The sequence below is a fragment of the Lineus longissimus genome, chromosome 2, assembly GCF_910592395.1.
Source record: "Lineus longissimus chromosome 2, tnLinLong1.2, whole genome shotgun sequence".
Lineage (NCBI taxonomy): Eukaryota > Metazoa > Nemertea > Pilidiophora > Heteronemertea > Lineidae > Lineus > Lineus longissimus.
In genome coordinates, this window is record NC_088309.1 from 20,859,643 (window position 1) to 20,885,715 (window position 26,073).

Consider the following 26,073-nt stretch of genomic DNA (forward strand, 5'->3'; position numbering starts at 1 on the left):
CAAGAACAAGACGAACTTGATGCAGAGTGTCTCAAAAGCGGGAGGTTTGTTCTCCAACGAGGACAAGATGCACTTGGTGAAGAGCTCCCTATCAAGGCTGGTTGTTCTCCAACAAAAACAAGATTCACTCGATGAAGAGCTCCCTCCCTATTCAGGGTGTCTCAAAAGACAGTAGGCTGTTCCCAACAAGGACAAGGTGCAGTAAATGAAGGGCTCCCTATTCAGGATGTCTCAAAAGACAGTAGGCTGTTCTCCAACAAGGACAAGGTGCACTTAATGAAGGGCTCCCTATTCAGGGTGTCTCAAAAGACAGTAGGCTGTTCTCCAACAAGGACAGGATGCACTAAATGAGGGGCTCCTTATTCAGGGTGTCTCAAAAGACAGTAGGCTGTTCTCCAACAAGGACAGGATGCACTAAATGAGGGGCTCCTTATTCAGGGTGTCTCAAAAGATGGTAGGTTGTTCTCCAACAAAGACCAGATGCATTTGATGAAGGGCTCCCTATTCAGGGTGTCTCAAAAGATGATAAGCTGTTCTCCAACAAGGACAAGATGCACTTGATGAGGGGCTCCCTATTCAGGGTGTCTCAAAAGATGGTTGGCTGTTCTCCAACAAGGACAAGATGCACTTGATGAAGGGCTCCCTATTCAGGGTGTCTCAAAAGATGATAAGCTGTTCTCCAACAAGGACAAGATGCATTTGATGAAGGGCTCCCTATTCAGGGTGTCTCAAAAGATGATAAGCTGTTCTCCAACAAGGACAAGATGCATTTGATGAAGGGCTCCCTATTCAGGGTGTCTTAAAAGATGATAAGCTGTTCTCCAACAAGGACAAGATGCATTTGATGAAGGGCTCCCTATTCAGTGTGTCTCAAAAGACAGTAGGCTGTTCTCCAACAAGGACAAGAGGCACTTGATGAAGGGCTCCCTATTCAGTGTGTCTCAAAAGACAGTAGGCTGTTCTCCAACAAAGACAAGAGGCACTTGATGAAGGGCTCCCTATTCAGTGTGTCTCAAAAGACAGTAGGCTGTTCTCCAACAAGGACAAGAGGCACTTGATGAAGGGCTCCCTATTCAGTGTGTCTCAAAAGACAGTAGGCTGTTCTCCAACAAGGACAAGAGGCGCTTAATGAAGGGCTCCCTATTCAGTGTGTCTCAAAAGACAGTAGGCTGTTCTTTAACAAGGACAAGAGGCACTAAATGTAGGGCTCCCTATTCAGGGTGTCTCAAAAGACAGTAGGTTGTTCTCCAACAAGGATAAGATGCAGTAAATGAAGGGCTCCCTATTCAGGGTGTCTCAAAAGACAGTAGGTTGTTCTCCAACAAGGACAAGATGCAGTAAATGAAGGACTCCCTATTCAGGGTGTCTCAAGACAGCAGGCTGTTCTCCAACAAGGACAAGATGCACTGAATGAAGGGCTCCCTATTCAGGGTGTCTCAAAAGACAGTAGGCTGTTCTCCAACAAGGACAAGAGGCACTTGATGAAGGGCTCCCTATTCAGTGTGTCTCAAAAGACAGTAGGCTGTTCTCCAACAAGGACAAGAGGCACTTGATGAAGGGCTCCCTATTCAGTGTGTCTCAAAAGACAGTAGGCTGTTCTCCAACAAAGACAAGAGGCACTTGATGAAGGGCTCCCTATTCAGTGTGTCTCAAAAGACAGTAGGCTGTTCTCCAACAAGGACAAGAGGCGCTTAATGAAGGGCTCCCTATTCAGTGTGTCTCAAAAGACAGTAGGCTGTTCTTCAACAAGGACAAGAGGCACTAAATGTAGGGCTCCCTATTCAGGGTGTCTCAAAAGACAGTAGGTTGTTCTCCAACAAGGATAAGATGCAGTAAATGAAGGGCTCCCTATTCAGGGTGTCTCAAAAGACAGTAGGTTGTTCTCCAACAAGGACAAGATGCAGTAAATGAAGGACTCCCTATTCAGGGTGTCTCAAGACAGCAGGCTGTTCTCCAACAAGGACAAGATGCACTGAATGAAGGGCTCCCTATTCAGGGTGTCTCAAAAGACAGTAGGTTGTTTTCCAACAAGGACAAGATGCACTTGATGAGGGGCTCCCTATTCAGGGTGTCTCAAAAGACAATAGGATAATGATAATGTGAATAGTTCATATACAAAATAGTAACTAGTTCATTACAAAACAAATACTTTATCATAGAACAAGATTGAGCTGTACAAGTCTTAAAAGTTTGCCAACAAAAACTAATCGATGACATATTATTTCACATCAACAATATAATTAATCATGATCAGATGAGAATCCAAGAAATGTTTATAGTTTGAACGGTTTTTCAGGTTAGTAATTAAAATTCATGATGTACTTTCCACCGTTGAGCACATTTAGTTTTATTTTAAGTCCCATAATTCAAAAGAGAAAATGGAGGTCCTCAAAGAAGATGACAAACACATCAGAATTGCAAGATCAGTAGAGAGATTGTGCAGTGCATCAACTCCACCCCATCTCTGCAGTGATTCCCTTTATGCACATAACAACATTACTTGGGGTTTACCATCATTCTTGTACTTGAACTCGGTCATGAAAATTCCTTCACAGCATCGAAGTTGCGCATCCATAAAGTTCATTGGCACACACTTCATTTTTGAATCGTCTCTAGCTGTTCCTGATACTCTGTAAAGAGTCGCTGGAATCGTAGGTTGGCTCCGACCATTGGCAAGATTTCCTCGAGCAGATCTCTTTTTTTGTACCCCTACAATGAATGAAACATAAGGTGTAAATCCATCCGTACAGTAAGAGAATGTCAATTTTGAAACCATTCCATAGCTTTTCCTTCACATTAGCAATAATTGGGTGATAGTGATATTTGGTCTCAAGGATCATTCCAAGGGCACATTTGAAGTTTGAATACAAAATTTGCACATTATTCAAAGGGACGGCTGCACAGAAAGAACTTCAACAGCGAGGGTTTCATTGTGTGTGTACAGGTTTAAGCAGACTGAGAAGCCTAAAAAGACAGTGTACAGGGCCATTGATCAATAGGGCCTAGTAGTAGTACAGTGTGGCAGTCAACTCCTCGCCTGCCAAAAACTCATACCAGAACACACAGTATGCAGGTTGTAAATCACTTCGTAGGGGAGCCAGGGTTGGCTCTGTGAATTATTTCCTCCTAGCCACTTTTTAGCCAAGTGGCTGTCAGCTCTAGCCATTGCCGATCGTTGGTCCATCTTGGGGCTGACCCAGCCCACAGTAACATGTGCGAGAATGGCAGCCCGCCAGTACTGAGACTAGCAAATCAACGAACGATTCCAGGAACCTGTGACCGGAGACTTCATAGCAACGAAGCGAGCGGGAAACTAGCCGATAATGTATGTGTAAGGCGACCAGCAGCGCCACCAAAATCACTGTAGCGGCAACGGGTAGAACTACAATGCAGACGATAGCAACCACGTGTGATAGCGCGGCCGCCCGCAATTAATATGATAAAGTTTGACTGACTAACGATCGCTCCTTGGTGCATTTGGTGTGAAAGTGGATCTTTTTGATAGACTTTGATCAATTTTCGCACAACACTATTAGGCTACTCTCTCGCCAAATCATGGCAATTCAAATTGAATTCGCAAAATTTTAGCCAGACATTGTTTTACATTCGGCACTCATGTGCAGCATTCGAAAGTGGTGAAAATGCGAATGGCCGCGCCAACCCTGGGAGCACAGCCTCACTATTGTCTGTAGGCAAGACGTTCATCAGAATAAATCATGATCATTTGGATTGTGCTATTTTCTGCACTCATCAGTGACTGAAAGCGAAATTCTACAACTGAGTGAATACATACCAGGATCTTCGACTCCCAGTTGTGAGATTTAGAGGGAAACATTGGGCCAAGAAGACCATCACAAACTTCCCGAAGTTTTTCTTCAAAGTCTAAAAGAAAAAAGCACTTTCCAGTTATAATCTCCCAGCAACATACATGCTGCTGAATACCTGAAATCATTCAAAACATCTGGTGCAGCATTCACTGAGACATTTATTAAACCAAGATGATTGGCATCATTCATGAATTGGAAGCTGGACACTGAGTAACTTCCAGAAACATCATAAGGCTAGATAGGTCATGAGGTCAAGTTTCATGTATATTGGTTACAAAAGAAACGAAGATTCAACTTGTCCTGATCGATAGCTACATGTATCATAACAATAATTTTTCTACAAGACAATAGGGGCCTATAAAATGTCTCTTACCTTCCTGAACTAAGTACCTAACATAAGAAGTCAACCAGAACTTGTATTCTGTGGCAGAACCGATAGCAAGACTGGCACATAACTGCGACTCCAAATGCCCACAGCTGGACGCCTTCTGTAACAACGGGTTACTCTGGAACATACGACTTGCCTGGGGTGCAAACCTGTAAGTAGAGTGGAAAAAAACTTCAGGGAAGGTCATTATAAAGATGGATATTTTGGTGGTATTTTATTTGCTACACTTTCAGAATGTCAAGTACTGTAAAGACGAGGTGAAGTTGACCCAAAGTGGGATGAAGTTTTCCAAAATATTGCCCACCTACAGTTTAAGGGTCAGACACATTATCTGTCAAAGAAAAGTTTTTACTCAGTTGTGTAATGCTGTACGTTCCATGCTTACTGAAACAATGAGGAGGGGACCTTATAAAATCAACTCACTTATCTTTTGAAGATTGCAAGGACAAGAGGAGGCCCTTTTGTGACGTTCTATTTTTGTTGAAATCTGAACACAGTCGCAGCGGGTCATCTCTATTTGCTACCAATAACCTGGAAACCAGAGCATCAATCATGTCAATACACTTACAGACAACTTTAAAAAACGTGACCTCTTCCACCCTGGCCAAGATATTTGAGTTGCTGGGCCAACAACCTCATCTGCAGCAATAAGGCTAAGAAGCATCTGGGAATACAAACTTTTTGTCTCTCTGAATGACCACCGCAGAAAAACACTTACCAGCATCCCAGGTCTAACCTATAAGTGAAACTTTTGCCATTGCTGAATGATAGGATCGGTTGGCCTTTCTCTGTCAGACGAGAACTCTCAATTCGTATAGTTTTGTCTGAAAGAATATTATACATTCATGATGTTACTTAGAATTCAGCTGATAATAAGCTGCTTGCTGGACATATTATTGAAATCAAATGTCAATTTCATAGCATTCTGTGCCTTAGTATTAACCAACTTACCAGTGATGATGGTGGATAATGATTCGCGTTTTATCACAGCTTGAAGTGTATGGAGATCCCTTAAAAATAAAGGTATTTTGTCAATATTCAGATGAAAATCATAGCAATAACTTCCTCTGCCTCTTAACATCAATGACAGCATCAACTTCTCAGTTTAGCATTTGCACAGCGCTCGTATTCAATTCACATTTAATAAGACACATTCAGGGATTTTCAAAATACCTACCAAACATATAAATGCCCTTTTGAAGTCGCTGCCATCAGATAGCTGCCCTTACTTTGGAAGATGGCCACGTTTGAATCGAGAGCGAGGCTGGAGATGACTTGTCGCCCGGATGATGAGAAGATGGAGATAGTGGAATCCTCGCAGGCAACACTCACGTAGCTCCTGAAAACATCAGTTATAGAGAGTGGTTATTCATGTAGATATGCCTTGCAGCACGTTTTCATTTCATTTTATTTATCTATTTGATAAATAACTATCAGCTGAATACTTTAGCAGCTTGTCATTACAAAATGTGCCCAAATTAGACCGAATAGCGAGAGAAATAATGTCTAAAATGCCTCTTTTTGGTCCAATTTGAAAATTCAAAGATCCCTGCAAAATAAGATTAAAAAGTCCTTACTTTGATCCACAACAGGCATTGATACGAGCTGATAGAAGATTTTCCCAGGAGACGCTGCCATCCTTAATCAGTCGTACTTTATGGACGGTATGTATCCCGGCTCGGTAGTCATTCTCTACCTCTATATTACTCCGACCATCTGAATGTTCAACCTGTAAAAATAACAATGCAAAATGGTGCAATGTATCAGCTGTGATGATATTTCTTGCTTCTGTAGGGCACAGAAATTAGTATTACATGTACATGTAAGTGACAGGCCCATTTGTTGGAAAGCTCTTTTTCAGATTTCCTTGGAACCATATGTCAATTTTCTTGGGGTAAACATATTTCTATGAGGTAAATCAGCTAGTGAGGGGTTGAATACCATATATTGAATGAAAAATGCTGTACGCACCTGAATAGATGTATTTTCAATCCTGAGAGATGGAAGCTGCAGGGAAGCTGGAAGAACCACACGTGTGTCTGGCGTTTGAGGGGTAGAAATAAACTGAAAGATCGCATGAGAAAGAATTAATACACAGCCCCTTCCACAATAGGAAATCTTTAATATTGAATGAATCACACAAAAAAGCAGCTTGAAACTGAAGATGATATGCAAAAGGCAAAAATTATCATGGTTCAACGATGAATTAGCCTTTGCTCGAAGTGTCGCATTGCTCATCAGCAACATTCTGTTGAACGTGCATACTCACAGGCACTATGGGTGTAGAAGTGGCCATCAATCTGTGCTGATCAAGCGTACGATCTTTCCGTGGCCGACCAGGCCCCTGTTTGCCTGATGCTCCTGTCGGTGTTTCCATCTTCCTCTTCAGAGACAACTTCTTTTCCTTTTCTCGTTCTTTGTCTTTGTCCTTCTCCTTTGACTTCTCTTTCTCCGACACTTTGTCTTTTTTCTCCTTCTCGGACCTAAGAGCAATCAATCATCATTAGAGAGTTTGTTTGCGTACAAGGGTAAGGGATCAACAAATTTAAATGTTGATGTGTGCACACTATAGAATGTGATACTGAAGATCACGTGTCTTCTAGGGTTTCCAACTGAACTGCAGAGTAGAAAATTTAAAATGCATGTCCATTCACTTACTTTTCTGCAGGTGTGGCCGACGTCTGTTTACACTTTTCAACAGCCTTGCTATCAAGGGCAGACATGGACTAGAAATGAACAACAGAAATAACGTAAAAATCTTCAATCAGTCAAGTTAACATAGAGGTCATGTTTTCATGCATTAATCACGCATTATCATATGAACAGGCATTGTATCGTGTCTCCGTCGCCTGCAACGGTCATGCGTCGGAGTATCAGATAATCTTGACAGGCTCTCGTCAGTAACAGTTTGGCAACAGTTGTTTCACTTGGTCCTACAATGAGTTAATTGTTAGCACTCACCGGCATACTGTCTGTGATGGTTTGAATCCTGGACTCTGACACCTTTGTTGGCGAGCATGACGAGTCGGTCACCGTGTCCTGTTTTTCTATGATGATCTTGGTTTTCTCTAAGGATGACGTGAATGTGGGCTGAGATGAATTGGCGGAGAATGGTTGAGGAACTTCACTCAGACTGGAAATATACATGTACACATAAATGAATAAGAAAGTGGACTTAAGATAAATCTCTGTAAATGGCACAGCAAGCCAATGCATCTTTTCAGTTCACAAATGTTTTTTAAAATGGCCCAGAAATTGCTATCACATCATTATGTGGCGACTTCAAGGGTCGGACAAGCAAGAGTTTAAAACCATATCATGACACACTTGCATAACAGAACTCACTTTAAATCAGGCTGAGGAGCTAGAAATATTGGTGTGATCCTTCGCCGTCCATCCGGAGTCTTGGTCTCAATTTGATGCGTCGTTCTCTGAAATCGACACACAAGGTTAGGTTACTGTAAACCAGGAATAGCATAATTTTCAGATTACATGAATATCATTTATCAAATAGGTGGACTTCTTCATGATCAAACCATAAGTTTCATAACTTCTGGGATAGAAAGGCCCAGATCCAGTGGGGTTTCTTTGCAGTATTTTTGCCAGATAAAAAGAGAAGTGTGATTCTTTCATGCATCTTGATGACCTGTTACAGAAACATTGTTATAAAAAAACATTGTAGGTTGTAAATCAAGCATATTGGTGCCATTGAGTAATTCATACTGTTTCAAGGCAGTCTTCAATGGCTCTCCCATTCCAAGTCCCACTGGGGCTTTCGTTCAAGCAGTTCATCTTTAAACACGACACTCACCTTTTGGGGAGTATTCCCATTCAATACAGGTTGACTGTCTCGACTACCCCTCTCCTGTTCCTTCTGCTGCTGCAGTTTCAACATGGCAGTGGTCTCAATGATCTGGCTGGCCGGCTGCTGATTCTTTGAGGTGCTGAGCATACTCTTCCCATAGATCTTCTGATGGAGTTGCACCTGAACAGATAAATGAATACAAGGTAGAAGAAAGTTGTTTTCATGATTGGCTGTTCCAAGCAACAGGATCAGCAACATAAAGCTACTCCAAAGAAATGGTTCAAGGATGCTGTAGCGCCAGTGGAAACTAATGACTAAAGCTTTAGGTACCTCCTAGGCAGGAAGAGGACAAAGTGCAGTAAATTATTTTATGTTTGCTTAATCCCACAAATAGCGTGTGACATGTGGATAAATTCTACTTTTTTCGGACACCCTACAGTAGTGTACTTGTGGCGCCTACCTTTTCTTCTATGGTAAGTGGCGTCCCCAGTTCCTCTGGTGAGAATTGTAGATATGCCACTGTCCCGTCCACAGAGCAGGCAATGAGTTCCATCCCCTTCTGGCTCCTGAAATCATAGAAAACATCGAGTACTGCTTTATCCTGGAAAGAATGTGCTCACTCCAATTACGCTAGGAGGGAGGAATCTGTTGAGCAATGGTTACTAAAAACATTGGCAACCCGAGCGTGGAGCTCACATGTAGGCCAAAACTGAGGCGTGACAGACAGTGATCTCTGTGGCAGAGAAAATTTATAAGACTCTTACCAACTAATGTCCAGGATGGAATTTGAAAACAAATCGTGGGTTACAACAAGGGGTCTTCGTAATGCCGTCAACTGAAAGAAAATTATACCCATTTCTTACAGCAGATGGACAAGAAGAGGATTTTAAACCACCTGGCTACTGTGCATATCATGATGCGTTCTGCACTGGTCATTAGGGTTATCACATGAGTAGTTATGGTCAGATTTATTGACCAATCAAAAAACACTTGGTACTGAGTTGTTCTTCTTCAAAATCCTTTGAAAGATGTATCATTGAGCGTTATTTTAATGAACCCCTGAAGCAATGGTCTACTTACCCAAACCGACAGAGATCTATCTCGACTACCAATAGCACAACACGAGAAAAACTGTGCCTGCTGAAATGTAACAAAATTGATATGCAAATATTCCCTGTGGCTATAGTAACATGACCATAGTATTCCCAGTACTCCTTAACCAGTAGGCCACCGCATTCCATGTTTGTCAGACACTCTATCTGGTGTTACGATCTTGTTAGCTAAAGGCCTTTGAACTTTTCAGATCAACAATTTTGAGAAGTAATTGGAGACTCACCCCTGAACCTGATTTCTTCTTCTGCAAGATGTTTGGGTTAAATTTCTGAAAAGGAGAGAAATTCTCATTCACAAATTAGGGTTGAGAAACAGTGATCATCACAAATTACCTGTCCACAGACACCCCCTTTTCAAGAGACAACGAACGTTCCTCAATGCACCTCAACATCAAAATTTAAACAGAAACATAATACTCATTGAAAGAAACCAAGGACAATTTTTAGAACACTTACTGCAACAGTTACAGCTTTTCTGTGTCCAACGAAATCCATACTAGTTTTCCATCCTTCCCTCTCAATAATCTGAGCGGTAGGCCCCCGATTATTCATAGCGTGAGCAGATACTATGAAGTGTCCATCTGGAGACCAGCTCAATCTTAGCACATGAGTTGTAGCACCACACTGAAAATACAATTGCAACCTTAGCACAAGTCATAGCACCACTGCAAGTAGATTAGACAACTGTCTACAGATTGTTTTTCAGAAGTAATGTCAAACAAGTTACAACAGATCTGCCTCAAACTGCCAAGGACGGATTTGTGTCAAACTGCTGTCAATTGACCAAAGTTCCAACAGTGGCCATCATGAGTGGGTTGAACTATTACTACCCGCAATGGGTTAGCGTAAATGGGTGTCTGACAGTGGCTTAGTTTCCAACCAATGCGTATGATATCGAATTACTGACAATGAGTAGGTCTACTATTACCTCTTCAAATGGTTTTGTCACAGAAGCTTCCTGCTGCCAGTCAAGAGTTCGCCAAACCCTCAAGGTTTTATCATCAGACTGAAATAAGAACAGCATTGAATACACCTGAGAAAATTTTGCTCATTCATAAAACTCAATCATAAAACATACAAAACTTAACTCTTAAACCCCATGATACATTAGGATCCAGGGTAGAATTGCAGCAGACAATCATTTTCAGGCCGACTTACCTGTGTTGCAAGGTACTTGCCCACGGGATCCCAAGTAACCCCTTTCACCAGGCTGGTATGTCCTCGTAGCACCTTGATTTGTTCTGGAAGTTAAACAAGAAATAGTTGATAGAATGTTCAAAAATTCAACCAATGGAGACATCCGTCTGACATTAGAATCCAGCATGCTGACATTATTTCTTCAATCAATCCATCATTAATGGCTTCTTACCACCAACTGAGGTTTTGCTGATTTGTAAGTTCACAGGACTGGTTACTCTTTCACACCCTGTGGGACCTTTTACTTACCCTGGCATAGACATCAGGTATTAGGGACCCAGACTTTAGGTCTCATCTGACAGACTCACTTAATTTTTGATTCTCTTCAATAAATGGTAATAAATGTACTGCACATGCACAGTGTTTTCTCCTTGCTTTAAGAAAAATAAGACTGAAAACAGTGATCTTACCTGGAAATTTGAGTGCATTCCATATGACCACAGTATTGTCTACACTACATGAAGCCATCCATGCATCGTTGGGGGACCACGATAGGTCAATCACGTCTGTAAAAGACATTTATGAGGAAAATTTAGGAGACACCCTCTGTTGATATCTACATGTACACTTGATGTCAAATGATGTTTTCTTAGGATCAACTCACTAGACTTGTTGTTTTTCAGCAATCAGTACATGACGTCATGCTCGACTGACCACTCAAACAATTGGATTTATTTACATCAGCGTCACTATCCTAAAATGTAGTCACGGGTCATCATGTCTTTTGACCCTGTTCAATGCTACACGCTAACTGGAAAGAGCCCGTACCTCCAGAGTGGCCTCGCAGTGTCACTACACATCTCCAGCTTTCAACATTAACAAGCTTCCCACCAGAACCAAACACAGTGGTTGGACCAGTGTATCTGTAATACAAACAATGGTGGGTCAATTGTCAACAGCCTGTCCTGGTGCAAGATGTAACGATAAGATGGCTGTGTATCCAGTTACGGGGCAGGGATCAAAGATAAATACCAGCACTAACAAGATTAAAATGAAGATGATGAGCATAGGTTTTTGTTAAATTAGCCCCATTCATACAAGTACAAGTATTATTTTATTAATAGAAAGACCCAGATCTTTTGTTTTCATTTTGTTAAATCCACACTAACACTTAACAGTCCTCACCTAAAAATACTGCTAGCTTTTAAGTACAACCTAGTCTACAACATGAAAATTAGCACTCACCTTCCGATCTGCCATATCATGATGAGTTTATCATCACCGCCCGAAGCCAGGTACTTCCCATGATTCGACCATCGCACTGCATTTACACAAGCTACAAACCAAAGAATACTTTTGGTTAGATTTTAAATAAGCCTTCTAGCGTTCCAATGGAAATGGAGTTGAAAGAAGCTTTGGCGATGAGTGCATTCGAAATAAAGGTTTTCTTATCTTGTAGTCACAGGTGACAAATTTTACGTGCGATAGAATTGAAATTGACACAGCAAAGCTGGGTCTCCATACTTAAATCGTGGCAGTCAGGTGGAGCTCCAATTTCCCCCAAACATGCGGCAAAAGGTTAGGGCCTACACTTTAGCTCAACCTTAATCATAGTTTTCACATTTTTTTTTCAGCATGCAATACCCCTGGCATTTTTTTCATAGAAGATATAAAGTTAGTTACCTAAATGATTATCCATGTGGCACAGCATCTTGGGTACTTTCTCATTCTTTTCATCCTCCTCACTGCGAACTGGTGCCATATTCCAGATAATGACCTTTCCTGAATTCTCTCCTTAAAATTGCAAGCAATGAAGAACAGTATGACTACTACTCACTGAAGGAGGAAACATTTATGATGCAAGGAGTCTAAGGATCTTCTGATGGTGTCATTAGTTTCTTGATTGATCATAATTCCCAGGTTAATTCATGCATTCATCCTAAAATAGCCCTTGCACCACTTCTAATGGTTTCAATCTATAAAGGTATTAAAGTATACAGCTTTTTGAATCAAAGCAGGAAGGATATTTCTTTGTTGGGAGATGCAAGCTAAACAAATGGCAAGGATACTATGAGAGGTCTCTTTTGACAGAACACTGCTAAAGTGAATTTGAAACAAAGTTTACCTTGCCCCCCAGTTGCAAATCTTGATCCATCTGGGTGAATGTCAACAGAAAATATGGCATTTCCTGAAAAGACACAAAATACTTCAATTCATATTCTATTCTTATTTCTATGCAATTTGCCTTTTTCCTGCCGAGTGCCTCTTGTGGTGGAGTTGCAGAACTTAAGCCAAGTTTTACATTCAGCCTCTGTTGGTTGGAAGTTAATATCGCAGCTGATGTGATGTCTGTTGCATTGAAGACCCAATATAACTGGTGTAAGTCTCCCCACAACCGACAAGTGACAGAGATCAGTCCACCACGAGAGCAAGTGACGTCATGGAACTAGGGGCAAATACAATGACAGCTGCTGGCTCTGGGACAGGTGATCCTGTCGAAACAATGCCACGTATGCCAAGCTCATGCTGGCCCCTATATCCCAGATTCTCCTGGACCTGGCTCCTTTCTCATCATGTCAACAAAGAAAATCTTGCCCCACAAGTAAACAGCTATTTACCAGACTTGGGATATCAGAAGCAAAATCAACGGCAATATCTTACCATCATGAGTAACCCATCCAGGCTTTAACAACTTCATCACTTCCTCGGATCACAACAAAGCCGAGAAATAATGATAAATGTGCAGTGTATTCACATGTCATTCAAAACAGCTCCCATTTTGTTCTATTTTTAGACCAATGGCAGAGGCGGGTGATTCGAAATTCGGACGGGAAATTGTTCTGTTTCAGGACAAAGAAAACAGTGATTTTCGGCCTATTACGGCAAATTCTAACTAGAAAAGGGTTGTATGTAGCTACTTTATTGTGTATTCTGACAAAACGGCAAGAGCATCTTCAGTAGACTTGGTGATTATTAGCTTTTATCGACGCTTTTGTGCGCACTTTCAAAATAAACTCAACGAATTTTTGGTTCCCGGAACTACGAAGAAGTACCAGCGGAAAACCAAAACAAACATGGCCGAAGACTCGCGAGGAAGTCGCATTTTCTCCGATTTTAACTCCGCTTTCAATCGTGATCCTGACATGTAAGCTTTAGCATAACATACCTCCAATGTTTCATTGTTGTAAAGAATCAATTTTACCCCTAAACTTGCTCATTATTGTGTTAGTGCGCTTAGCAGAATCGAAATTAGATTGCGGAAAAATATATGTTTTCGGACAGAAACATGGGGGTTCCGATTGTCGGACTGTTATCTCGGAAAAAGAATCAACCACACCAATATATCGTATACCCCCATCGACCTCATGAATGTTTTTAGAGAATAACCAGCATGAACATGACCTCAGGATGTCATTTACATCCCATTCACGTATGACGTATCGTATATCCAGCCCCTGGCCAAGCTATGTAGTCCTACCAAAAAATACCATGTAAGAAATTAGAATCGAATATCCATGGCATCATGACGACATCACTGTCGCTGACATTCATGAATAAAATTTTAACATTTAAAAAAATTGAGTTGAGAGGATGAGGATGATGTTGCTGGCATGGTGTAGCAAATAAAGATGAAGCTGACTACGTAGTGCTGTGCTAAAAACAACACCTAAAAGGCCAAGGTTAGATGTCTGAGTATCATTTCATTTCAGAGATGAGTTTGATATAATTCCAATCCTTGAGCCAAAGCAAAACCGTAGTCCGGTGGTGTTAATTGATCACAAACTTGGTTTAGAGCATTGGTGTGTTCGGATACTCTATAGTTATGCCTATGATAGGCTCATGGACTGGAGGACTAAGCACCTTGGTGCAAGGTCGCTAGGTAAGCTGTGTACATCCAATTCAACAGATGCATACATTCTATCAGCAGAGTTGGTTTGATCTCGGGTCTATCAGTGACAGCTTATTGACCTTTTCCGGAGATAAAACGTATATAATCATGCATCAAGTTAGTCTCAAATGGTAATGACAAAGAAAGGCCAATACATCAAGCACCTATCCATTGTGACCTTGGGCATCTCAATTTTTAAGTCATTGAGAGAGCCATAGAGTATTACTGTATAATTGCAAAAGTAATTGCTAGACTTGAGACCATGAATGATGATTGGCCACATTGTTGAGGCATATTGAACAAAAATAGTGCGAGTAAATAGTTAATTTTTTCACATTTCAGATTACGGTCATGTTATTGAGCTGACGAGAGCAGTGCTTGCAGTGAACCCTGATGTGGCCACAGCATGGAATATAAGGTTGGTGTTGTCTCAAAATATTCTTATGAAAAGGTCAGATTTGTAAACTTGACCAAGAATCCACAAATTGTGACTGTTATGAGGAACTTACAGGAACATTAAGAAGCGAATGGTGTCTTAAAAATACTTCAAATAAGGACTCTAAAAAATTGTCTCCCTTCAACATGCCAAAACGAAATTTCTTATGATATTTAATACAGTAAAATATCACCACCACTTTAGTTGATATATCATCTGCTACTACATTTTCTTTTCCAACAGAAAGGAAACGGTTCAGAAAGGACATCTACGAGTTGCTCAAGATTTTAAGTTTGGTGCATTGCTTCTGCGAAAGCACCCTAAGAGTCCAGAGACATTTTGTCATAGGTAAGCAGCTTGACTCACGAGTTGGGTCTTAGGGACATGCCTTCTATTGACAGCAACCAAAGAAAGAGCTACATATACCTTGAATTGCAGAGTATAATGTTGATGCTTTCATTATCAACTGGTTGGTGGCCATTATCATCAGACTACTGCCACGTGAGCTCTTATCTTCAGAAGGATTTTATATTATTGTACACATCCTCTCTTTTGTATGAAATGATTTGGTCTGTATCTAAACTTGCAACATTGTGTTCTTGATGGTGGCTTAAATTGCACTCATCGTCAAGATGGCCAACATGTGGCCATTTTTGTAAATATCAGACTTTTGATGCCTTGTAGCTGTATTGATGTAATCATTATTCTACAGAAAGTGGTTATTCAATCATCTGATGAGGACAGACCCAAGGTTTGCGCCACTAAACTTTGATCTAGATCCACTCAATATCGATGCCATAAATGTTCAGCTCGCGCCGTCAGGAAATGTGGGTGAAATGAGGCTGCAGATACCATCTGACGTCCTTAACCTGGTGCAGGAAGAGATGAGTGTCTGCCAGATGGCTGCTGACCGTTATCCGAGTAATTATAACGCATGGAGCCATCGCATCTGGGTGCTGCAACACGTGGGAAAATGTGATAGACAGGTACGAACTGTGCTAGGTCATCTACAATAGTCGTTCACATCGCGAGAGGTTTTGTCACAATCATTCTTCGTCACTTGCTGTTTTTCTTGTATAAAAACCGACCTCCTAATGAGCCCTGAAAAGGTACACGAGATGCCATTCCATTGGCATATTTTTTATAAACGGCCTCAGGCCATATTGATTGATACATAGTCAACAAATAGACAGCCTTATTATTGTATTTTTTCTTTCAGATTCTCCTGACAGAGCTAGATCAAACCAAAGAATGGGTTTCTCTGAATATCTCCGATCACAGTGGATTCCACTATCGTCAGTTTGTAGTGCGCCACCTATATCCTGACCATGAAAGCGATGAAGTTGACAAGACGATCCTGGAAGTTGAGCTTGATGATACGACTGATTTGTTAAAGAGGTATCCCGAACACGAATCTGTTTGGTGTCACAGGTAAGTCAGTGACATTTTCTGTCCCACACGTTTTTTACACGCATGAAATTTTGAAAAAACCTTCCTACACTTCTAATTCTAAAGCAAAACAATTTTCAAAGCAACGGCACAATGCTGCCTTCACATACAGTGGAAGACGAATTTCAGAGACTGCAGTCTCAATCTGTGCCTCTGCACTTGGCAATATAAGGCACTTTGGATCTTTCTTGAATAACCTTTGTTTATTCTTTCAGACGCTTCATTGTTGAATACCTGCAAAGCACTAGTAACCATGAGACGAGGGATGGCTCACCCGATCGTGAAGTCACAAAAAAGAGTCGCCTCGATGTCGAAGACGACACCAATTTAGATATCATTCAACGAGAATTGGAATTCTGTAAAAAGTTTATCAATAATAGCAAGAAAAAGTCTGTGAAGCAGCAACTGGCATTGAAGTATAGAACCTGGCTAGAAAGAACTTTTATGGAGTGTGTTGATGACCTTTAGTACATTTTCTCCCCAGACACTGAGCTTGACTTTGGGGACTGGTATGAAGTGCATTGACGATCTTTGGTACCATGTCAGTGCAAAGAACAGAGCGTAATTTGACAGGACTGTTATGAGGTGCAATGATGATCTCTAGTACAGTGTCAGTGGAAAAATTCAGCTTAATTTGAAAGAACTGTTATGAAGTGTGTTGAAAATCGTTTAACCATGCCAGCACGAAGAGGTGCATTTGCTTTGTTATGCTTCATAGCATTTATGATCACAGGTCACACATACAAAAATAGCTTGTTTGCGTGACACTTCATTACACCACATGACATGACATGAGCAACCTCTCTTCACTTGTGTAAATATAAAATCTTGATGTATATAAGGGTCAAGTTTTTTCCTGTAGCTGTTTAGCCAACTTGCAAAGCCAACCATTTTTCATCAACTACAAGACCTGTTCATTGCTCTGTATGTACACCATAGCTGAAAAAGACTGAATGTTTTCATTGTGTTACCGGTAGGCAAGGGGAGGGAGGAGGTTGGTAAGCCGTAACTTCATTGTCTGAAATTTTGTCCGAGACAAGAGGAAACTTGATTAGTCTTGCCTGAGGGTGTTTGGCAAGGGAGAGATTAAGTTATTTTGTCTTTTTCAGCTTCAATATATTTTGCGATAATCCCTTAATCTGTTGCCTGGTAATGCAATATAATAATGTTATGAAATGCAATGAGCACAATCATGAGGGAAACATCATGTCAATTCCTTTAGGACGTCTTGACCCTTGTATCTATTGGATATGACATTTATGAGATATGTAAACAAGGGTTTTGTTTCTCTTTCAATCAAGCCTGGAATGTTGTTGAGTGCAATAAGAAAGTAGGTTATGTTGGCATTCCTAGCTCGATTTCTTTTGGGGTGTTGAGAACTGTACGAAGAGCAGGAAACACAACATCAGTTCCATCTAATGCTTTGATGTTCAGGGTCCAAGCCATTTTAAAATAGCCATGGTGTTTTCTTGATGATTACCAACAGCTTCACATCTTACTTTCTATGTTAACCTGTGTGTTCTATTTATCAAAAAGTATTAAAGTGTTCTTCTCCGGCAATGGAAATGGTCCTAGAAAGTCGGTTTTTTTAGCCTGAGAAAAAGCTATCCCCTCTTTCTTTTCCTTCATTAATGTGCCCAACATGACCCTTGTTGATTGGTCAAAAGCCAGAGGACACCACCCTGGCCACAAAGCTCTGAACTTCATTCATCTCCCTGATTTATCTTCGCTGTTAAAACTGCCGTGCTATTTTCTCAAATTGTTATTATTTACACCTGTTCAAGAACTGAATGAAGTTCAATATTGTTATTGTTAGGTGCTGTCAAAGCAGTTGAACTCTTTCAATGCCACTCAGCCTCCTTAGAAAATACTGTAAATTTGCCTCTAGGAATTCCCATTATATATGTACTGTGAACCGACAAATTTTTGCGGCTTTCATGAATAACTGTGATTTGCAAAAATATAAATTGCAATAACATATTTCTTTTGGTGGAAAAACAATAAGACATTTCGTAGTCGAAAGTCGTGAAAATGCTACTACATGTATTTTAAAGATTTTTTGCAAGTTGCCAAAATATATGTGTGTTGATACAAAAAATTTCCATTGTTGTGTATAAATGATAGAAACAAGGACATCAAGACAATTCTGTTAAGCATTGAGCATACATACAGCCACCTAATGGTTTGATGTTTTGGTAATTAATAATGGCACAATTCAGCTATATTTTCTTCTTATTACTGTTAACCTGGGAATATTCTTTGGCTAATTTTGTTTGTGCAATCTATCTGTAGAACTCAATACTCGAGCCCAAAATATAATTTCTCAAATCATTTTTTTGGAAGAAAATTTCACAAAACAGTAAAGGTTTTCAAGCTGAAAATATCTCATGGCCAGTTAAGTGTATGTAACTTGTACAGTCTATTGTATACAAATATAACGGTGCTTTTCAATTCCATTGTTGTTCTGGTCCATTTGAGTTGTGTTGGAAGTTCAGAGTGGCTCTTTGATCAAGTGACTTAGGCCCCTGAACCAAGATAAGAAGAAACCATGGCAATTTCAGGCCTGTTCTCCCAAGAGGCAAGTTGATACATACAACTTATGAGTTAAGCCTTCAGATGGCCAGAAAGGACCCCCAACAGCTGTTGTATAGCGTGACCCACATGGCCTGAGATTATAATCATAAAGAACAATAGAATTTCGTAATCCCGACATCACTGATATAACTCCGGGGACACAAGACAAGACCGAAGACCTGTCGCCGATTTCGCTCTCCCGGTGCTCCAGGAACATTGGTTTATCGCGTAACAACAACACGTGTGCAATATTTACATGACGTTTTAGGAATGGGACGACCGCAGAAAAAGGTGCTTTTATACAATTTGAGGGGAGATCATCCTCAAAGTTTCATATATTTATGTTATTTAATGTTGTTTGTTTATATTTATTACCAACATTTTGAAATTTGACGAATAGACGATACCCTATTTGACCGATCTTTTTGAGTTGGTTTTGCTTGTTTTGTACACTACATCATGTACACGCTGCCACTAGCCCTGCACTGCACACTGTGAACATGAATCATGATGTTCATAATTCCATCTAGTAGTGAACAATCCAAAGCAACAGTCTGGCTACAGCCTTCCAACTCTTTCTATACAACATGCATATTGCGGGACTTGGAAACTTGTGACTTCAGTCAATACGTGTTGATTTTCTGTAGGACTTCCACTGTTCCAGCATCGGGAAAACCTATTTCCGGCAACTTCCAAGATAACTCTATAATTTGTTTTAATTGATAATCCTTTCAGTATGAGAAAGGTGCGGCAACTGCATACATCGCAAGGAACCAGGCTTTGAAGAAGTTACAGTTATCTTTACCTGATTTTAGGTAAGTTCTCGAGTCCACAGTGACCCATGTAGGGTGATGCTAGGAACCAAATACACTCGGCATTTTCTTGAAATATGATGCACTGAAACTTGGCCTCACATGCATCCCTAGACTTTCAAAATCCTGTTCACTGTGTATACGACAATCAAGATGTACAGACCGGGGGAGCTGGCTGTACGTACCCATAAGTCTTTGTGGTAGTCTCGCGCGTACCGGATATAACCTATCAAGCTTTTCTCCTTCAGAGAAATACTGCGTTGCGCTCAACTGCCAATTATGCATTAGTCTGGTGGACACGAGGTTGGCCTTAAACTTGCTTGAAATCGAAAATTTGGACAACACACGTGTACTACAGCGCAAACGGCAGCATTCTGACATATAGAAACATGTGGTCTGATTCTATTTTTACTTGTCATTTAGTGATCACGCGTCCAACCTCGTATGCAGGGTAATGTGGCTTTCTCATTGGTCGAACGTTAATTTTGTTCACAGCCTTATAAGGCACTTGAGCGCAACGCAGTATTTCTCTGAAGGAGAAAAGCTTGATGGGTTATATCCGGTACGCGCGAGACTACCGCAAAGACTTATGGGTACGTACAGCCAGCTCCCCCGGTCTGTACATCTTGATTGTAGTATTAAAGGGATTCTACAGGCAGCAGCTAGGTAGGCAACATAAAGTTACACAAAGACGCCATTAGGGGTCTCTCTCACCTGTTTTCAAATCTGTATCACCTGTATCATGTTTAACCCTTGTATCTTCAGGCGTCTATGTATCTTGAAAGGGATTTATCCTCATGAGCCCAAACACAAGAAGAAGGTCGGAAAGGGGAGCACCGCAGCTAAAACATATTATTTCTACAAAGATATACAGTTCCTGCTCCATGAACCCATTGTCAACAAATTCAGGGCATTTAAGGTGAGATTTGTTGGGAAATATGAGTTCTGGCAATGCTTGCAAAGCTGCTTGAAAGGAGCTTGATAGCTTGGTGTTAGATCAGCAGACTGACACGCAATTTGGCCCGATGACTTTACCAGAATTATCAATCTTAATTTCAGATATTTGTTCGAAAGCTAAAGAAAGCCCTTGCTAAAAATGAAGGTGACAGAGCAAAGAGACTGCGGCGAAACAAGCCAAAATATAAATTAGATCACATTGTGAGGGAAAGGTAGGTCGAGTGTTTTTAGCAGCAAGTTATGTTATTTTCCCCTGGATACAAGGTTTATGAGAAAAAGTTATCTGTCTTCGTAGTAACTTCATCAAGTTTCTCTGACTAAAAGTTGGAGTCCAATTATTGTTATATGTCTTCTTTAAGAAAAGAACACAAAAAGAGCATTTCATGATAATGAGGGTGAAAGTGCTCTTGTATTCATCTCCTCCTCTTATACTTGTCTGTAAAGAAATCCAACCATTTTCAGATACCCTTCTTTCATTGATGCACTACGGGATCTAGAAGACTGCCTGTCCATGTGTTTCCTTTTTGCCGGCTTCCCAAAGACGAGAAAGACCCACAGTGAAGTCATTCAATTATGTCGGAGATTGAGTGTTGAGTTCCTTCACTATTGTATTGCAGCAAAAGCACTGCGGAAGGTATGTACCGTTATATGTAGAGTTGAGTGCCTTGCTCAAGGACACAGATATTGTTACTTTGTTCATCATTCCTTTTTCCGGTGTATTTTTGGCCACATATGTTGCATACTTTTCATCAATTTGAAAAGATGGTATCTAAGGCCACAATTAACCAAATTCAAATAGCCTCGGCATAAATGAAGCAATCATAGTTTGTTTTGTTAAAGAAGTGAAGCTTGCAGAAGCTTTAAAAGTGTGGGTCTTTAGCATGTAAATGGTTGGAGTAATGGTGTCTTAAATATCAAGCATTAAAATTGTTGCTTCATTTTCAGGTGTTTATCTCCATCAAAGGCATATACTACCAAGTGGAGATCATGGGACAGACACTCACTTGGATTGTTCCACACAAACTCGGCCATGAGGTAAAGACAACTGCTATAAAGTGCAGGGACCAGTTCAAGTCACAGCTGTCGACTTTTGTCACTGGCATTAAGAATTTCCTGACTTCATGTGTTTGTACCACGCACTTGCTGCCTCAAGGGTTAGCTTGATGTTACATGTGCATGTATCAATGGTCGTTAGCGTTTGCTTGAGAGCTGTAGTTAGAACTTAAAATTGTGTTTTGCAAATTTCAGCATCCTACCGACGTTGACTACAGGATTATGGCGACCTTTGTTGAGTTCTACACCACCATGTTGGGTTTCATTAACTTCAGACTGTACCACACCCTAAATCTCCACTATCCACCAAAGGTAAGTGTGACTTAAAGAGTTTCGCTGCATTGCTGGAGTCTTTTGTCAAAATGAGATTGATCCATAATCCGTTTTAAAATGAAAGATTGTTGCCTATGTGTTCTGGAATTGACTTTTCCATGTTGTGATTTCAGCTTGATCTTGAGCTCGATTCAAAAGATCCCGGGGATTTGTGTTCAAAAGCGGAGCAGTTGGAAGAGGTGAGTTGTCAGGAAATGTGTTTTCCAATAAACTCTTTAAAAAAACTGAGCGAAAGCAAATTTTATTTCAAATATATCGACCCGCTTTTTAATTTTTGGTTTTATCCACCTAGTATGGTTCTCCTCAATTTATATTTTCATCACGCAATGATCACAAGTATGTTCTTTACTTCAGCGGCTTGCTGCGATGACGCAAAGTCTAGCAAAAATCGGAGACAATACCGGCGATGATGATGATGCTAATGCAGATGAGTTTCCATCTGTTGTGGTGAGCTTATATTTGTCGTTAAAACATTTTTCTGATAGTGATAGCGATTATCAAGTCATATGAGAAAATGAAGGTCTCCAACTTTAATGCTATCCAGTGCACAATTGAAAGTCACAAGTTGGCTAACAAGTTGGCCTTTTCTCTGTCGCCCCTCAAAAAGCCAAGAGATGAAATCACATGTAAGTGATTTTATCCAGTAAAATAGGTCGTCTGCCGTTCCCCATTTGACTTCTTCAGTTGCTTTGCTTCCAGCCAAAGGACCTGTCTTCTTTTCATCCAGGGACAATCCTGCAGAATGTGCCTAGGTGTTGGGTCACCAAGGCCGCATTTGCAGGAAGCAGTTGGATGGAGCCGACGTGCTTATCTATCTTCACACTTTCAGTCTGATGATCCTGATGTTATTGAGCAAGCCAAAGTTGAACAGGAGAAGATGACCAAGTTCCTCAAATTGTTCAAGGGAGTCAAGTGCTTCGTAAATAGAGAGGTGCCAAGGGAAGCGTTGACATTTGTCATCAGGTAGGCAATAGTTTTTCCTGAATTCCAATATCTAGATTTAGTATGCATTGGAAATTCCTTCAGCGGGCACATGTGTTCAGTCTACTCTGTCCTGCACTGGACATTTCCATTGGAGAGAGAGTGAATTCGTTCGACCTCTCTGGTTGTGATCGGTACACTTCCATATCGTTATGCTGGTGAACTAAGCCCAAAACAAGGCTCTGTTTGGCTGGTAGCCTGGCTGGTTGTGAGATTGGAATTTTAGGAATTGTCTATGCAATGCAATGTATTATATTCCTGGTAAGTTTTGAAAAGTATTTCCGAGGCATTTTCATCATTGCTGTTCTTTTCCTGATCTTGCAGAAGCTTTGGAGGTCAGGTGTCCTGGCACAAAACAATGGCATTGGGCGCCACCTTTGAAGAAACAGATGAATCAATAACGCATCAAATCGTTGACAGACCAGAAGTGGAGAAGCAGTACTTGTCACGGTAAGCAGTGTATTTGATCCAGTGTTCTGAAGCTAATAAACAAGATTGACCACCCCAAAATATGGCCCGCAAAAAACGCTCTCAAGATCAGCAACGGAAGAAACAATACAAATGCTACAGTTTCCAAAGTTTTAAACAGAATAGTTTGTTTGATATGATTCACACTGAGCAAATAACTGCTATAGCAGAGTAGCAGATTCCCAATTGACCATGGCAGATACAGCTGGTGTCCGTTCTATATGTCCTGTGTAAAAATTAATTTCTAATTTGAAATGGTTACAAAATTTTCAGATATTACATTCAGCCTCAGTGGATCTTCGACTGTATCAACGCGAGAAAGCTACTTCCTGTTGAAGACTACTTCCCTGGTGTTACCCTACCTCCCCATTTGTCACCATTCGTTGAAGAAACAGAAGATGACTACGTGCCACCGGAAAAACTCAAATTAATGGGCAGGCAAACTGATTCTGGTATGAATACAATTTTGAATTATCTTTGCACTTTTGGAAACGATGACGATATGTTGCCTCAGTCACAACATTTATTACTTTGCCACTTTTAGGCCATTTTGTTTCCCCACAAAAGAGCTCCACCAAGAGAGGCATTGATCAGGAAAGAGGCAAATTCAGTACTGTTGCTTCGTAGGCCAAAGTCGCTTAAAAAATCTGATGTTTCATTGTAATGTAATGTAAGTTAGTACCTGAATTGATGTCACCTTGGCTCATTGCTGTGGCATTGTCTTCACAGAAATATCTAATGAAGAATCTGGTGAAGGAAGCAGTGATGAAGAAGATGAACTCGAAGGGGATGATGATGACGAGGAGGAGGACTTGGAACAGGATGATGATGATGATGATGATGACAGCAGTGATGATGAAGAAGGTACGATATGTGTTCATTAAGGTGTCATTAAAATATTGTTCGGTTGATGAATATGTAACTTACAACTCAAAAAACTCAGTATGGAAATTGGCAACAATGTTTTATCAGCTGCAAAACGGGCTTTATTTAAGGAATTACTCATCTGAACAAAATCTATTAAAAATTATCTCTGATCCATCCATCGTCAACTTCACCTGCAAGGCACTTTCTTGTTCTAGATAAGTCTGCTAAGAAACGGAAGACTGAGACAAATGATGCTGCATCCCAACCAAGCAAGAAGAGAGAAAAGAAGGTAGGCCAACTGGCACGAAAATGTATATAAGTTGAGAGCTGAACATCAGCAACTTGTTATTCCTTATGTGCATGAAACAGTTTTTTCTTGAGTCATTTGCTATTCATGACTGTGATGGTCCTAACCTGTCATGATAAGGATGTCATATTTCACCCTGCCGTTTTGGACTTTGAAGAATAGTCAATAGTTCCCCCTTTAAGGACACCGTGATCAACTGCACATTGATCTGTTATTTCAGGACTTGAATGTGAGCACAATGTCAGTTGAGGCGGGGGAAGTCGAGGTGGAAGACATTGATAAGAAACTCAAGAAACAGATGGACGAGGAGCGTCGCCTAGGCGAGATGATGATTCCCAAGAAACATCGTCGCTTGTACAAAAAGATCATGCATTCAAAGAAGAAGAAAGCACAGGAGGTAAGGCTTCTTCTTCTTTGTCCTCTTTGCGTCCCAAGGCACCTCAAAACACAACCGAGGCCCTTAACAGTTCACGTTCGACGTCTGAGCCTCTAATTCCAGCATCAAGACCCCCTTTGAAGGGGAGATTTTCATAAAAGAAGTGTAAAGCATTGGAACATTTCGTCAGAATAAGAAAACTTTGGCGAGTTCTGTTCTCATTCATGATGTTGTGTGAAACAGTTGACCTGAGTAATAAGTACAGAGGCTGTTGTTCATTTTTTAAAATCTTTTTTCTACTGCAAGATTAGGTTGCCCACTGATTGGTTCTTGAACTTATGGTGTTCATTGCCATCCTTATTTGTTGCAGGTTAAGAAGCTTAAAGAGAAACGTGAAGAGTATGAAAAAACTCAACGAATTGAGAGAAAGAAGAAGAAGAGCAAAGCTTGATGTTTAGGAAAAATGAAACAGATGATGGACATTGCATGTACAGTAAAACCTCTCTATCAAGGACACTCTTGGGACTGACAACGACTCACTTGATCGAAATGAACAACTTGAGCCTTCAAGTGTCCTTTTTGAGTTGGTGTTGTACCAACAGAGGTGTCTAATAAGAGAGGTTTCACTGTTCATGTAGTCATTAGTCAAGAAGAGTTGACGTGTATCTAGATGTGAAACTCTTCTTCTAATATTTTAAGCACTCACAACTTAGCACCTATAAATGCTGCTTCAAATTATATGAAATTCAAAGGATTATTCTAACCGGTCAAGTGAGGCTGCATTAGTTTAATAGCATGGTTAGTGATTGTGAAAGTGAAAAACTCTGTCCTGAAATGAAATCATTGAAGTCTTGCAGTTGTAGAGTTATGTCACAACCACAGTACCACCTCAAGTAACATGTATACCATTTCAAGCAGTGTTTGTGGGAATTGTGACTGAAGGATGAGCAAAACAGAAGTTGTGGTATTTGGCATGTGTATTGGTGATGAGAGTAAAGAAAAACAAAATAAACTCCATTTTCTCATATCATATTGTGTTTTTCATCTTAAAGAGGCTCTGCACAGACATCATTGAAAAATGGAGAACATATATCTAATATATCTCCAGGCAGGAAAGGAATATTTTGGTGTTTCACAACACATATAACGTATGAAATACTTTAGGGTCTGTCGGATGAGACTAAAAGCCGTGGTCCCTTCTTCCTGAGTGTCTATGCCAGGGCAAAAAAAGATCCTGCGTAACCACAGGTGGACAGTAGCCTATAGTGGACTCCAATTCGACAGGGTCACGACGGTGGTAAT

The 26,073-nt window shown here is 40.6% G+C and overlaps 3 protein-coding genes across 4 annotated transcripts; 2 read left to right on the top strand and 1 right to left on the bottom strand.

Moving 5' to 3' along the window:
• Positions 1-2,130: 2,130 nt before the first annotated feature.
• Positions 2,131-13,294, bottom strand: LOC135482807 (protein HIRA-like). Of its 2 annotated transcripts, none has more exons than XM_064763203.1 (27): positions 12,931-13,294; positions 12,395-12,457; positions 11,953-12,063; positions 11,515-11,605; positions 11,098-11,192; positions 10,740-10,835; positions 10,291-10,373; positions 10,061-10,138; positions 9,589-9,756; positions 9,357-9,401; positions 9,101-9,157; positions 8,785-8,855; positions 8,481-8,586; positions 8,027-8,200; positions 7,561-7,646; positions 7,177-7,348; positions 6,874-6,941; positions 6,485-6,698; positions 6,187-6,279; positions 5,793-5,944; positions 5,393-5,554; positions 5,167-5,225; positions 4,934-5,039; positions 4,639-4,746; positions 4,201-4,364; positions 3,794-3,882; positions 2,131-2,709 (listed from the first exon to the last, which is right to left on the bottom strand). In XM_064763203.1, exons 1-27 carry the CDS (start codon positions 12,965-12,967, stop codon positions 2,596-2,598), a joined length of 2,862 nt encoding a protein of 953 aa, XP_064619273.1. In that variant the 5' UTR covers positions 12,968-13,294; the 3' UTR covers positions 2,131-2,595. The 2 variants fall into 2 exon arrangements, with proteins under 2 accessions (XP_064619273.1, XP_064619272.1); XM_064763202.1 differs by having other exon boundaries at positions 9,101-9,160.
• Positions 13,295-13,338: 44 nt separating this feature from the next.
• Positions 13,339-18,494, top strand: LOC135482808 (protein prenyltransferase alpha subunit repeat-containing protein 1-like). The gene is made up of 7 exons (XM_064763204.1): positions 13,339-13,414; positions 13,980-14,149; positions 14,501-14,576; positions 14,838-14,942; positions 15,307-15,580; positions 15,814-16,025; positions 16,259-18,494. The coding sequence occupies exons 1-7, from the start codon at positions 13,344-13,346 to the stop codon at positions 16,509-16,511; spliced, it is 1,161 nt and encodes a 386-aa protein (XP_064619274.1). The 5' UTR covers positions 13,339-13,343; the 3' UTR covers positions 16,512-18,494.
• A 367-nt stretch (positions 18,495-18,861) lies between these two features.
• Positions 18,862-25,796, top strand: LOC135483756 (pescadillo homolog). The gene is made up of 16 exons (XM_064764781.1): positions 18,862-18,908; positions 19,353-19,432; positions 20,195-20,348; positions 20,489-20,598; positions 20,849-21,020; positions 21,332-21,421; positions 21,635-21,751; positions 21,886-21,951; positions 22,127-22,219; positions 22,602-22,735; positions 23,078-23,203; positions 23,495-23,673; positions 23,951-24,085; positions 24,304-24,377; positions 24,616-24,792; positions 25,142-25,796. The coding sequence occupies exons 1-16, from the start codon at positions 18,888-18,890 to the stop codon at positions 25,220-25,222; spliced, it is 1,809 nt and encodes a 602-aa protein (XP_064620851.1). The 5' UTR covers positions 18,862-18,887; the 3' UTR covers positions 25,223-25,796.
• Positions 25,797-26,073: the final 277 nt, after the last annotated feature.

Coding starts and splice junctions, on each gene's coding strand:
- LOC135482808 (XM_064763204.1), top strand. CDS start 13,344: ATGGCCGAAGACTCGCGAGGAAGTCGCATTTTCTCCGATTTTAACTCC. Junction 15,581..15,813: donor TGGGAAAATGTGATAGACAG/GTACGAACTGTG, acceptor TTTTTCTTTCAG/ATTCTCCTGACAGAGCTAGA. Junction 16,026..16,258: donor GAATCTGTTTGGTGTCACAG/GTAAGTCAGTGA, acceptor TTATTCTTTCAG/ACGCTTCATTGTTGAATACC.
- LOC135483756 (XM_064764781.1), top strand. CDS start 18,888: ATGGGACGACCGCAGAAAAAG. Junction 21,422..21,634: donor CACACAAACTCGGCCATGAG/GTAAAGACAACT, acceptor TGCAAATTTCAG/CATCCTACCGACGTTGACTA. Junction 23,674..23,950: donor GGGCAGGCAAACTGATTCTG/GTATGAATACAA, acceptor TTGTCTTCACAG/AAATATCTAATGAAGAATCT.
- LOC135482807 (XM_064763202.1), bottom strand. CDS start 12,967: ATGAAGTTGTTAAAGCCTGGATGGGTTACTCATGATG. Junction 11,193..11,514: donor ATGATATGGCAGATCGGAAG/GTGAGTGCTAAT, acceptor TTTGTATTACAG/ATACACTGGTCCAACCACTG. Junction 6,280..6,484: donor CTTCTACACCCATAGTGCCT/GTGAGTATGCAC, acceptor GCGATCTTTCAG/TTTATTTCTACCCCTCAAAC.